The sequence below is a fragment of the Halichoeres trimaculatus genome, unplaced genomic scaffold (assembly GCF_033239565.1).
Source record: "Halichoeres trimaculatus isolate MK-OKI-2021-1 unplaced genomic scaffold, fHalTri1.1 fHalTri1_scaffold_4, whole genome shotgun sequence".
NCBI classification, from domain to species: domain Eukaryota; kingdom Metazoa; phylum Chordata; class Actinopteri; order Labriformes; family Labridae; genus Halichoeres; species Halichoeres trimaculatus.
Window position 1 is genome coordinate 24,871,593 of NW_027437182.1, and position 14,116 is coordinate 24,885,708.

At 38.7% G+C, this 14,116-nt stretch overlaps 2 protein-coding genes across 4 annotated transcripts; one reads left to right on the top strand and one right to left on the bottom strand.

Annotated features, from left to right (window-relative positions):
- Window positions 1-28: 28 nt before the first annotated feature.
- micos13 (mitochondrial contact site and cristae organizing system subunit 13) lies at window positions 29-2,392 on the bottom strand. The gene is made up of 4 exons (XM_074667730.1): window positions 1,975-2,392; window positions 1,379-1,535; window positions 770-827; window positions 29-531 (listed from the first exon to the last, which is right to left on the bottom strand). The coding sequence occupies exons 1-4, from the start codon at window positions 2,001-2,003 to the stop codon at window positions 434-436; spliced, it is 342 nt and encodes a 113-aa protein (XP_074523831.1). The 5' UTR covers window positions 2,004-2,392; the 3' UTR covers window positions 29-433.
- Window positions 1,544-12,785, top strand: hsd11b1la (hydroxysteroid (11-beta) dehydrogenase 1-like a). 3 transcript variants are annotated; one of them, XM_074667727.1, is made up of 7 exons: window positions 1,544-1,697; window positions 3,629-3,885; window positions 8,525-8,655; window positions 8,813-9,016; window positions 9,120-9,213; window positions 9,575-9,740; window positions 9,894-12,785. In XM_074667727.1, exons 2-7 carry the CDS (start codon window positions 3,801-3,803, stop codon window positions 10,075-10,077), a joined length of 864 nt encoding a protein of 287 aa, XP_074523828.1. In that variant the 5' UTR covers window positions 1,544-1,697; window positions 3,629-3,800; the 3' UTR covers window positions 10,078-12,785. The 3 variants fall into 3 exon arrangements, with proteins under 3 accessions (XP_074523828.1, XP_074523827.1, XP_074523829.1); XM_074667726.1 differs by lacking the exon at window positions 1,544-1,697 and adding an exon at window positions 3,058-3,230; XM_074667728.1 differs by lacking the exon at window positions 1,544-1,697 and adding an exon at window positions 3,058-3,230 and having other exon boundaries at window positions 3,652-3,885.
- Window positions 12,786-14,116: the final 1,331 nt, after the last annotated feature.

The following is a 14,116-nucleotide window of genomic DNA, read 5'->3' on the forward strand; positions in this document are numbered from 1 at the left end:
ACTAAAGACTGCATGAGTTGTAAGGATTGGTGTATTATTTAGTCACAAATGGAACTACAAATACACAAAGTATATATACAAGAGACATTCTCTTTATAACATCTGGTTGGTTGAAAGAAAAGGGAGGGAAAATATTTGTCAGTTAAAAATTGAAAATTAAGTTTGGTATTATACACAAAATGAAAAACTTTCCCAAAATGCATCTTAGCATCATATACACAACACTCAACAAATGCCGTTGCCATTTAGAGAACCACAGTACCATTTCAGAGGACTACTGTCACAAGTTCTTTTCATCTATTGATTTTCTTTTATGTTGTTTCTTCTTTCCTGTTTGGGGAGTAAAGGGCTACAACTGTCCAGGAAGTGATGTCATTTCTCAAGTGCAAAACTCAAATACAAATAAACTTCAGGTTGTCCAGACAGTTCCAGCTCATTTGGTGAGGTCTTTAACATACTGCAATCCCTGATTTGTGTAGTCACTGGCTTTTGATGGTGCTTCTGAAAGACTTGAAATAGTCCACCTCACTCCTGAAAAAGAGCACAGGGAGCAATGGCATGGTTGTGATAGAAATACAAAAAAGATATTGTTTGAGTGTTAACACATGAAAAAAATACAAACCTCGTGGATTTTAAAGTTATGAGAAAAAAATGCCCTCAATACCACTTGATCTCTACACTGCCATGTAAAATCTTAATGCTTAAACATTGTCAAAATGATGGTGTAGTCGCTTTGATGGAAAAAGAAAACAATTGTTTCGGCTCTTACCAGAATTCCATGCTTGCACTGGAGAAAACTCTATCTTTGGCATTGTGGGAAGCTGAGCCTGAGGAGAGGAGATATCTATTAGAATATAGAAATGCTTTATTGTTATGGTACTCTGCATTCAACTTCCTTTTAATGGAGCAACACTCCCAGATTGGTCAAATGTGAAATAACAGAAGAAATGTTTAAGAGAGAATATTGACTGATCATCTGAACTGTGTGTCATATATGTAGACAAGTAAATGAAACATGCTTCTTTCAGAGAGGACATTGTGCCCATTCATCCTACTTTTTTAGTTTGTGAACTCTTATATGTGTTTTAAACATGGCAAGACCTCGGATGAATATGCTAAAAACAGTATGGATGGGCTGGGCAATTATTGCCATTACTTTATGCAGTCATAGAGCCCTCATATCAAGTGTGTCATTGCTGGAAAAAGTGCACTGTCATACTTTTACTGCAATGCATTTATAATATCAGGACACCTCTTCAAATACAAAGACATAAAACTAACAGTATTTGTTTAATGTTCATGTTTACTTCTTCACCAAGTTGCCCACTGGTGCACATTTAGAATGACTGATACACTTTACCAGTGAAGTCATCTTTACCTGCAGGCCAAAGTACTTCATCCATTCCTCTATGGCAGGAGGTATTGCTGACTTAGCCTTCCCCAAAGCCTCTGAGCCCTGCTCACTGCTCCCCAACAGGCCAGAGTCACAGGCGACATACAGGGCTCCTCCTGCGATGGTCACCTTGGTGGCCAGTCTGAGAATGGAGTACAAAGACAGTGACGCTTTCAACAAAGACTGACTACCCCGTGTCCAATACACGACACGTGAAACTGACTACAAACGCAATGTTGTTAAAAAAGTAACGTGTCCAACGATGCGAAGAGATATAATTTTGAATGACGGGCTGGATCTAAAGGTAGGGTATTTACAAAACATTTCTAGCTAACGTTAGCAAAAGAAAAGACCGTGCCGTCGCAGAAGTTCAATTACCTTACTTAATACCCTTTCAGTACAGACGAGAAGCTCACTGTCAAACATCAAAGTGGAATGGTGAGAGTTGACAGTTGCAAAAAGTCTCGGGCAGACTGACAGTTAGCTTAGCCTTAGTAGGCTAACGAGCTAACCGGCTAGTAGCTAGCCCCTGCAGTAGAATTAACTCTTTAGATATCAGAATTGAAAATACGACCACTCACTTCACAACGGGCAAAATCTTTGCCGCCATTTTCCACAGCAGAGTGATTTACTTCTGAGTACTGCTATCCCAGGAATAACAACAATTAAGGTTGAAGGAAGCTACCAAGATATCCCCACTGAAGGACACCCCTGCTTGTTCCTTGTCCTCAAGGGATTTGTCAATAAAGCTACACCTTCAAAAAAGCTGCGCAGGCTGTATTTCTGAGTGGCACATTCGTTCCAGTCTAAGATTCGTTCCGTTGAGTTTATTTTAATAAATCGTCAAAATAGTAATAAAGCGTATTTTTCAAGTACTATCTTGTTCATTTACTTAAACAACCAAAAGCTGTTTTTTTAAGTGTTTTTTTTGTTTTTGCTTTTGTTAGAAAACCAGGCCTAACAGCTCCATACCTTAATGAACACTCTCTAGTGTGGAGACCTTATGATGCCAGATACAAACATTTAGAGAAATAATAATAATAATAATAATAATAATAATAATAATAATAATAATAATAATAATAATAATAATAATGTAGATTCTTTTTCATAAATAATTGTTTCTAATTCTTAATAATATCAATGCATTTACACAAAAAGGGTCAAATCACACATAAATAAACATGTTTACAGTCTGCACAAAAATTTCCCCCCAATAACTCTCAATAACTGAGGGCCAAGAGGCTGCCGGTTATCCTTCTAACAAAGAACTCCACCAGCTGATTTAACCAATTAGTCCCTGCTCTCTGCTTGAAGGTGAGGTAATCAGTGGAATCAGCTGGTGGACTTTTTGGTTGGAAAGAAAACCTGCAGCCTCTTGGCCCTCCATGGCACGGGTTTGAAATCCCTGCTCTAAAGTGCTCTCACAGGACACTATTTAGGGGGTTTATATATATATATATATATATATATATATATATATATATATATATATATATATATATATATATATATATATATATATATATGTAACTCAACATGTTGATATGAAGACCACAAGTTTGCCCAATCAGAGGCACAACCCAACTGATTGATGGGCAGGCACCTTTGACTGTTAATGAGGAGACTGAAAGCCCACATTATTTCCAATAGGCTATGGCCCAACTGGTGATTTGTTTCAAAACTCCATTTCAGAAAAAGACTGGTGATAACAGTCTTGTCTTGGCTACATAGTGGTAGGGTTGGAAAAGGATCAAAAAAGTGTATGACAGTTGAAATAAATGAATAGCAGAAGAACACTTGCGAAAAGTTGGTGTGAAAATGACAATCATTTCTGGTAAGTGTGAAGCAGCAGTGTTTGATATGAGGAAACTTTAAAAGGGGTGCACTGCTCGTAAGTACAGAGTGTACCCAGTGTACTTCATATGAGTTTATCAACTGCAGTATCTGATTTAAAAATCACAATATCTTAATGATTTTGAAAACTGGAAGAAAGAACAACATTGATGCAGCTAGTTACTTAACATTATTATAAACCACTTAAAACATATCCAGGGGATCCTTGAAATATAAGTGTCAAGTTAGTTTTATATTTAAACATTCGTTTTTAATCATTCAAGTGTGTGCATAAAATAAATATTTAGGGTCAACGTATGCATTATTTTGATAAAGTTTCTACCGATGATTCTTTTTTTTTCTCTCTTTCATTTGTTGTTGTTGTTATTGGACTGGCAGTAAAAGGCGTCCTTTCACCACAGATGTGAGGAGAAAGCCAGCGAGCGAGCGAGCGAGCCGATTATATAAATGGCAGTCACTTTCCCTCATCTATTGTGCAAGACAGTCCTGTGGTCTGGAACTGTGGGGGACTGCGTTGACTCTGATACTCCTCTGCATTTAAGTTTATAAGATGGGGACTTTTAAAAAAGCCGTGATAGTTGCTCTATGTGCCGCTTTCTTCGCTGTCAAGTGGTACTCACCGGGCTTTGATGCAGGTAAGACAGACCAAACTACAACATCGAAATCATTGTGATCCTGATAGGCAAAGATTATTTTCTTGGCTTTTTATGCATCTGTTCATAGTGTGTGGGTCTCGATGATCGTACAACGACTATGTTGATGTGGGCTTTTGATTTCCGAAATTACTGAAGGATCAATTTACGACGTAAATAAGTGGTGCCCCTGTGCTTTTTAGCTGTTGACCTCGAACTGCAACAGACTCGTGCACCACAGATTACCTGGTCAAGGTGGATTAACCGGCTGTGCTGGTGCTGCTGTAGTTTCTACATAACAAGCTGCTACCTGTTCTTGGTACTCGGAAAAAAATACGTTAGTATGTCTATAATCAACTGATGCATTGTGATTAATAAATAACGCTCATACTGTCTGTAATTGTAAACAAGAACTGAAGCTTTTGGATGGTATATTGTCTTTGAGCAGAATTAATCGTTGACACAAGATCAAATAATGTGTTTATAATCCTGTAGGAGTAGCCACATCTCAGATTTAAAACGTTTTGTGTCATTATAAGTGGTTTGTATGTAAGGTCCTCAGCTAGTAAATGCATGCAACTTAGTTTTTACACAAGCAGTCTAATGATGTAACAGTTACCATATTGTAGTCATTAGTTGGGTAACTCAAAATTCCTCTGGGAAACAGGGAAACCATAGTAAATTGATTTTTCATTGGTACATTGGTTGAGTGGATCAAGAAATTGACATTATGAATACCATCGATTCAAATCCTGCTTTAAGAATGTGAACTTAATGCAGAGAGTAAGAGCCACAGACACATCTCATCAATAAACAGTGATGTGTGCACAGGCTGTTAAAGTCAGAAGTTCAGACTTTGATCCTGCTGGGTTAGTTTTAAGTTCAAGGATGTGAACATCCCTTGACTTAAAAGAGACATTCTTTAATATTATAAGACTGTTTTTAAGTTACCTATGGATGGAAAGTTACAATGTGCATATCTCAGAGCAAAAGCACAATTTTCTTGCCTCAAAGAAATAATGCCAACACTGGACTCACACTGTCCCCTTGATAATCTTAAATACAACAAAAACTGAACCCCAGTCTTCGCTGTCAAAAGTGTCCCACCTGCAACACTGTAGTCAGTTAAGTTTATGTTTTTGTTGTGGTGAAAATTTTCCTTCAATTGTCTTTGAAAATGCTGACCTAATGAGAAACAGGGAAACTGTTGTCAGATTTGACTTGCCACCTGCAATATAGCGTCACAACCAAGGGGTAACATCCAGTTTAAAAAAAATGAAGCCCATGTGGAAATGCTAAGAGTTACTTTTTGTTGACTGTCTGCTTGAGGCTGTAGAAAGACCAGAAACCACACCTAGCCCAAAAATGGACTTTTATGGCATTAAGAACCTATTTACAGCCAGGTTTAAAAAACAGCTTGTGTCTGAATAGCTAATTTTACTATAAACACACACAGCACTGTGGGTGGATTTTTTTCTGACTCAGTTTGTCTAATCAGAGGCACAGCTCACGTGACAGACAGGTTTGGCACCCTGTAGCTGTTGTGATGAGGCTCAAAGCCCACCTCTTGAGTCAGCAACAAATGATTGGCTTCATTACTTTGCGTAAGGAACAGACAGGTAATATCACAGAGACTACATCTGTTCATTATACAATCTATCATTACAACATAACAGCATTTAAGCCTTTCAAAATGTGTGTACTTTTGGATTAGATTGCAAATTAGTGGGAATACACGGAAATACCAGATTAAGAAAAAAGGAAAAGAACTATTGGTCTTGAAATAAGATAGGTGCTTTAGGGACACTGGTTTGGCCCTGTGATTAAGTTGCATGTTCAATTCATGGAGGTTATCGTCTTCAAGTGAGTAGCTTGAGTCTGATTTCAGTCTGCCACTCTTTTCCAGCATATCACTCCCCACTCTTAATCACTAAATCAAGGGTGAGGAGTGACATGCAAATGTTATATCACAATATGGATGTGACTAGCTAAAAGGTCCTAATCTCAGTTTAATGTAACATACCTTCATATAAAACAGGAAAAAGGTAGAGTTTTTGACTCATGTGTAATAGGTACACGGTCCATTGGTGACTGAAGAAGTTTATAAGACTAGGAGGTCCCACACAAAAGCATTTTTTGAAGACCAATAACCACTGCCATGAAAAGACGATGTGTAAACTGTGTTCTGGGAACTTGTGTTGAAGGTCAGGGTCAGGGGTGAAAACCTGCCCTGTAGATTTAATTTGAGTATGATTGATTTTCTCAGCCCAGCTTAAGAACTATGAAGGGTTCAAAGGCTCTGGGATCCTGAATGAGCAAGCTGTGCTTTGCTCGGTTGACACAAGTAAGGTTGTATGAGTCTACAAGAGTAGACAGTTGCAGGAGTGTAGGTTCAGGGGCAAAGTGCACTATAGTGTACAAGTATATAATTTGTATGAACCCAGTCGGAGTCTAGCAGCTTAAAGGTAACAGCTCCTCCTGAACCTCTGACAAACCTGTATGTAGACATCATACTCTTAAGCTGCACATGAAATGGAACAGTAAACATAAACCAATATTACAAATTTCACCACTAATTTCACAATAGATCTCAGGGCACCAAGACGCATAACTGTGGCTTACACTTGGAAGCAATTCTTTGAAAGAGGAAATATTTGGATCAGATGCTTGATAGGCAGCCACTGAAACCTTATCCAAAAAGCAGCCAATTCCTGTGAATCCACACCACAAGTTCACTTTTTGACTTCACATTTTACTGTTTTATGGCACATATTGTTACAAATATACTTTTCAAAGGTTACAAGAAGTTTCCATGCAATTTTATTTTATTTACTGTATCTTTGGTAAGCAGCTACTTTCTGTTGCCCATTCACTATTCAAAGATTTTCAAGCTCCATGCTACATTATGGTCCTCAAGGCAGCTCCTCTTTGGTCCACTCCTGAATTTGAGCTCCCTTAACCTCATCATTTACGTAGTTTGCACGGCACAAAATGAGTACAGTTTGATGATGAAAGTTTAATGCTCCCCTGGGGAAATGAAGGAAATAAGGCACAAACTGAGCAAGTAATCAGTGATAACTGGGCCGGCTTCACGCTTGTAATCCAGAGAACAGTGAGTGAGGAAAGCCTGGAAATTCATTTTGTGAGGGTGCAGTGTGCGCATGATTTTCCATGATAAACTCCATGACATGGTCTGGTCCTAACAACAGTGACATTGAGCCAGATGAGCTGCTTTGGTTCATATTGGAGCTTGAAGAAAATTACATTTATGCCATTTTAAAAAAAGGAAATTAATTTAACTTGGTTTATGCACTCTGCCTTTGTAGACACGCAGTTTGTTACAAATGTCCTGGTTGGTCAGTTTTATTTGGAAGTTTAGTCAAATCATGTCTCATTTGTTCTTATTTTAACATGAAAGATTACTTGAGCATCTACACTCACCGGCCACTTCATTAGGTACACCTTGCTAGTAACGGGTTTGCCTTCAGAACTGCCTTAATCCTTTGTGGCATAGATTCAACAAGGTACTGGAAACATTCCTCAGAGAGTTTGGTCCATATTGACATGACAGTATCACACAGTTGCTGCAGATTTGTCGCCTGAACATGCACAATGCCAATTTCCCATCCCACCACAACCAAAGGTGCTCTATTGGATTGAGATCTGGTGACTGCGGAGGCCATTTGAGTACAGGGAACTCATTGTCATGTTCAAGAAACCAGTCTGAGATGATTCCAGCTTTATGACATGGAGCGTTATCCTGCTGGAAGTAGCCATCAGAAGATGGATACACTGTGCTCATAAAGGGATGGACATGGTCAGCAACAAGACTCAGGTAGGCTGTAGACTTTCAACCAGGCTCAGTTGGTACTAAGGGGCCCAAAGTGTGCCAAGAAAATTTCCCCCACACCTTTACACCACCACCACCAGCCTGAACCGTTGATACAAGGCAGGATGGATCCATGCTTTCATGTTGTTGACGCCAAATTCTGACCCTACCATCTGAATGTGGCAGCAGAAATCCAGACTCATCAGACCACACAACGTTGTTCCAATCTTATATTGTCCAGTTTTGGTGAGCCTGTGTGAATTGTAGCCTCAGTTTCCTGTTCTTAGCTGACAGGAGGGTCACCCAGTGTGGTCTTCTGCTGCTGTAGCCCATCTGCCTCAAGGTTAGACGTGTTGTGCATTCAGAGATGTTCTTCTGTAGACCTTGGTTGTAACAAGTGGTTATTTGAGTTACTGTTGTCTTTCTATCAGCTCCAACCAGTCTGTCCATTCTCCTCTGACCTCTGGCATCAACAAGGCATTTTGGCCCACAGAACTGACGCTCACTGGATATTTTCTCTTTGTGGGACCTTTCTCTGTAAACCCTAGAGATGGTTGTGCATGAAAATTCCAGTAGATCAGCTGATTCTGAAACAGTTTCAACCATGTTCTTTCTGTTATAATGGAGGTGGACTTTGGGATAGATATACAGCAGCTGCCCACCAGGGGGAGCACTAAAACTTTTGGGTCCACTCTGGATACTCATAGTTCTGTCCCTTGTCTTATGTGTTACTGTGTTAACAGCATTCAAATACTTGTTTGTGTTGCAATCAAAGCTGACTTTTTGTTCTTGTCCACCTTCTGTATCTCTCAGAATCTCTCAGAGGGGCCAGAGTATTGGTCACTGGAGCCAGTACAGGTATCGGAGAACAACTAGCATATCACTACGCCCGCTTTGGTGCACAGATCGTAATTACTGCAAGGAGGGAGAAAGTGTTACAGCAGGTCAGTAAACATAACAGGTAAATAGACTCAATTCCAGAGACAGTAAATATTTGATCAAATGGGTGCTTTTAGTTATGTCAACAGCCCAAAGAGTTTTTGTCCTTGCTGTAGGGTGATAACAAACATGCTCTGCTTCTTTCCTGGTCTGTGCTTACAGGTGGCAGAGAAGTGCCAGAGTCTGGGGGCCCAGAAAGCTATATACATAGCAGCAGATATGGCCAGTGTGTCTGACCCTGAGAAGGTGGTAGATTTTGCTGTGGAGAAGCTTGGAGGGTTGGATTATGTGATTCTCAACCACATTGGCCCCAGCCCCTTCAGCATGTGGGAGGGAGATGTAGAGCACACCAGGTGGCTGATGCAGGTAGCGCAAGACTTGTGAGCAAGTAAAACATATAGCAAGTAAAAGGACAACTATGTGCTGATGTGTATGTGTGTCTCTATGTGTCTGTTTTATTTTTTCAAAGGTCAATTTCTTCAGTTATGTTGAGATGGCTTGGAAAGCTTTGGCCTCCCTAGAGCAAAGTAAAGGCTCCTTGGTGATTGTTTCTTCACTTCTTGGTAAGTTTGCAGCATTGTTTTCAAATAAAACTTTAAAACATGAGTATAAAAAATGAACAACAAGGCAGTTGTTCAGTCAGGTTTGATTTAAGATTGTGTTTTTCTAACCAGTTATTCAGAATAACCACAGCCTCCTCCAAGTTCATGCAAGCCTTAACAGTGTGTAAATCAAATAGGGAAATACATTCTTTCCTTTTCTTTTTGCTCACTTGGCATTAATCTTTTAACCCCTTTTTGATTTGCCAACAACATGGCAGTCTGATTTGTGTTTAACTTTTACCCAGCCCAAACTTTCATGTGTTCTATATCTAGCAGTTTCTTGTTTGAGAACCTAATTCTAATAAACATTACTTTTGCACAGGTAAAATGGCCAGCCCCTTTGTTGCACCGTATACCTCGACAAAATTTGCACTGAATGGTTTCTTTGGAGCCCTTCATCATGAGCTGGCCATGAAGAATAGCAATGTTTCCATCTCTGTGTGCACACTGGGGCTCATTGATACTGAATCAGCCATGAACAAAGTTAGGTAAGTCTAGTGTCCAATGATTTTTCTCACTTAAGTGAAGATGCTGTGTATCTTACACATGCATAATTTCAATGTGCTTTTATTCTCCACATATTGTTTAGAACTTTTGTCTATAGTCATTAAGCACATCATATTTTTGTTTTTTACATCTAGGGGTGTCACGAATGTACCAGCCTACCCAGCTGCAGAAGCAGCCTTGAACATCATCATTACAGGAGCAACAAGACAGACAGATTTGTTCTACCCTTGGTTCACCCAGTATGTGGCTCTCAGCAAAGACTGGTTCCCATCTATTACAAACTACATAATCCAGAACTCCTACAACTACAACCCATGACATACTTCATCAGTAGTAGCATCATATACAGGTTAATATACAGGTCTCAATAAATAAATATTTTCTAAAAATCATTTATTTCAGTTTTTGAATTCAAAAAGTGAAACTTATGTGTTATAAAGATTTAGTACACTGAGAATAAAATATTTTGAAAACTTATTTCTTTTTTATTCTAATGGTTTTGTTTACAGTTAATGAAAACCCAACATTCAGTATCTACAAAATAAATAGAATATTGCATAAGACCAACTAAAAAGGTTTGTTAATGCAGGAATCTCCATGAAGCCTGTCAGAAGCATGAAGTGCTCTAAAATGTCTTGGGAAATTGCTGTGATGACTCTGGATTTTAGAATAAAAATAGTGGACCAACAGCAGCAGAAAACCATCACTGTAGAAACTTTACTCTGGACTTCAAGACACTCAAATACTGTGCCTTTCCAGTCTTCTTCCAGATTCCCAAATGTAATGCAAATACTACTTTCATCTGGAAATTTGACTTTAGACCACTGAGCATTAGTCTAGTTATTTCTCTCTTTAGCCTTTGTAAGACGCATCTGACATTGTCTCTGGTACAGAAGAAACAGTTTCCTAATTTACTAAGATAGACCTGTAGTACAACCTCAGTTCTCTTAAGGTTTGCATGCTGTGTCCTTTTATCATATTATTTTTATAAGAATGTTGGAAGTGAAGATATTAACGTTTTTTTTTTAAAAGAATACATTTCCTCTCGTGATCTCAACTTCACTGAAAATTGTTGCTGGTTTCAAATTTAAGATGAGCATTTATTATTTTTGTGGAAACTTAACGGCCTTTTTTCAGTTTCAATTTATGTTATCTTTGGGCTAGTGAACACGCTTTGTAAACTATCAATCTGTTTTACTAATACTAATCAACATTTTTAAAAGCGTCAACTTCTTGGAAATTGTTATTATAGCAGAGCTATAAATGTTTGTTTTCAGAGTTGTAACATCATACCCGTCTCATTTGGAGATACTTGGCATGATGGTTCTGTGGGCTTGCTGTGTGTTACATCATATTATCCAACAGGACGTAAAACACAAATTGCCTGGAGAATCTATTCCAGTCAAACTTTTGTCTAAGTTATAAACTTCCCAAGTGGAAAATATAATTCCATTACAGCTGAACTAATGATGCTCTCATTTAGTGAAGAACTACAAGCTGCTCCTTGTCCTTTTTCCCACTCTTTTTTTTTTTGGAAGAGTCATGAGAGTCCAAAGGGTAAAAAATTGGCTATGTCCCACTGCAGTGGAACAGCCAGTGATGTCTATTACCTTGGGCACCTTTGGTTTAAAGATTCAGTTAAAGGTCAAATGAACACATTGACATTGACATACCTCTGCTGGATGGATAAAATAACAACATGTTATCAAAATGAAAAGCTCATGTTTAATCTGAAAGGTGCCCAAAGAGTTTGATAAAAAAAAAAGATATTTCATGTCAGAGTTCAAAACTAATACTATGTTTTTTTTCATTAAGATTGAATCCAACCACCTCACATGAATCAAATGCCACTTTCTACAGCTCCCTGTCTGTTTGCCTTTCTTTGTTATGTTGAAAGTTACATTTATTGCAGTTACGTCCAGAATGAATGAGGTCAATATGAACACAAGTTATGACTGAGGTTGGGTTAACTTGTGTGAACTTAAGGTCAAGTTGACCCTAGTAAAATATTTGGCATGTGCAACATGACATCAAGTTGAACTTTGGATTTCAGACCCATTGACTCAAAGTCTGAAGTCGTTTAAAAATCCCATTGAATGCCTGAATATATGTGTAGTCTCTATGTTCTCATATGGATGTTACAAGGAGGGGGTCATGGCCACTCAGAGGAATAAATTACACCAATTCTGTGACCACCATCAAGTAACCATGAGCTCCAGTAAAATGGACAGAAAGTAGATTTAAGAGATGTGTGACAACTTGACCGATACAGAGTCAGCAATGATGAAACATTCACAAATAAAAAATGTGTAGAATATACAAGATGCAATTCTCAAAAGAAAGCATTGTAGAAGGCCTACCAGAATTGTAAAAAGAACAAAACACATTTGTAAGAGCAAGCAGCAAACTGAAAAAAGCATTGAAAGAAAGGGGTATTTGGAAAATATGACATACAGCATGGCACAAATGCAATAAGCAATTTATATGATGGATATTAACATTGAATACATATTTAAACTAGGTTCTAACAGGGTTTTGTAATGACCCAGTATGTTATACTGCTGCTGAAATGAATTGTTTATATGGCTGCATAAATGAAATGCCAAGGTCAGCAATGGTTGGAAATAACAGGAAAATAAATCTGAAGGGAACAGTGAACATGGGGTAGATGTGAAACAAAAACATAACCTGAGTGATATGCATTATGTATCAGAGAACCATGGCAAGCTACATTCCTGAGTTTGCCTCATACCATGACATTTGAAAATCAGGCTGAATCAACTGTGATGGAGGAATGCATTGCAATATACTGGCAAGTCAAAACATACCTTATGACATATCTATTGGTTAAATCAATGAATACACACCATAATTTGGGAACATTTTGAAATTATCCTGTTTTTTGCCGTTTTCATTTGTTAGGACAAAAATATTGTGAAAAATACATATACAGCATAAAACAACTCTTACCACCCCAGTCCAAATGTAAATTGTAAATGCAAAAATATAGTGTTGTATGAGGAAATTCCCGAATAATACATTTTTAGTTTTGTTTCCTGTATATTGTCATTTTTTGAAATTCTCAACAATAAAAAAGAAACACTTGTCTGTCTTAAGTCTTCAGTACTATTATTGTTATATTTGTTTATTAATATTATCTTAGTACTCATTTGGTCAGCGAAACGCTGATGGACAGAAAACGCTGTAGTAAGCATACCAGGCCTGTAGGTGGTGCTATAAGTGTCTTGTTCAGAAGCTGCTTTTGGGAGATCTCCACTAAAGTAGAGTTGAGCCGGTCATCAGGTGTATTGGGGAATACTAAGTTCAAGAGTGGAGTAACAGATGCACATTTTGTAAAGACAGTAAGCAGATACAGCAGATTTAGCAGCACACGCACAACATGGTAGTTCGCTACGATCGTAACAACAGTAATGTTGTCCTGTTGTATGCGTACAGCACGAAGCGGAATGCGACGTCATCGTTTCCACTGAAAACGCCGGCTTACTGTTTACACGGCAGCAGTGTCGGCAGCGTTTCAGAAAAATCCCACTTTGGAGGCCGTTTTAAGGCCATGTCCACACGTAGCCGGGTATTCAGGAAAACGCATATATTTTTATACGTTTACGCCTGTCGTCCACATGAAACTGCAGTTTAACGTCACAGAAAACAATGTTTTCTAAAAAGTCCGGCTAAAGTGAAGATTTTTGAAAACTCTGGTTTCATGGATTCACGTTGTTAAACAGAGTTTTCGGTTCTTAAACGTCACAGCTGAATGACGGGGGCTCATTCTGGTTGGCTGACACGGGTTCTACGTCTGGAAAATACTGCCCATTATGGGTTTGGCATGCCTCGAGCCGCACTCACTGGCGGATTTACCTGCTGCGTGTGGACGGAAGTATTTTTAAAAACGAACGAGGGGGGATATTCATTTTTGAAAATACCCGGCAACGTGTGGACATGGCCCAAAAGTTTGCGTTTAAGGTCGGCTGAAACGCCGTTTCTGTGTAAACGCTAGGCTAAAACGCAACAAAACTTTAGCGTTTCACCTTAAAACCGTTGTTGTGTAAATAGCCCCTAAGTCTCTCCAGCCCATGATTCTCTTGTTGCTCTTTGGTTCCGTAAATCAAGATCTGGCCGTTATTATCAAATGCACAGTGGCTGTTCTCCTCGTTAGTGGATGTAGTTGAGCACAACACATATTAAACACCTTGCAGTATTAGTTTCCTCATCAGGCAGATGGATGCTGGGAAGAAAATCAATGAAGCACTTCGGCTAAATAAGCACCTTTTAACCCACAACGGTGATGAAAAGGCAGCCTGACCCACATTGCCTGAGAAAGGTGAGTACAAACCCTCAA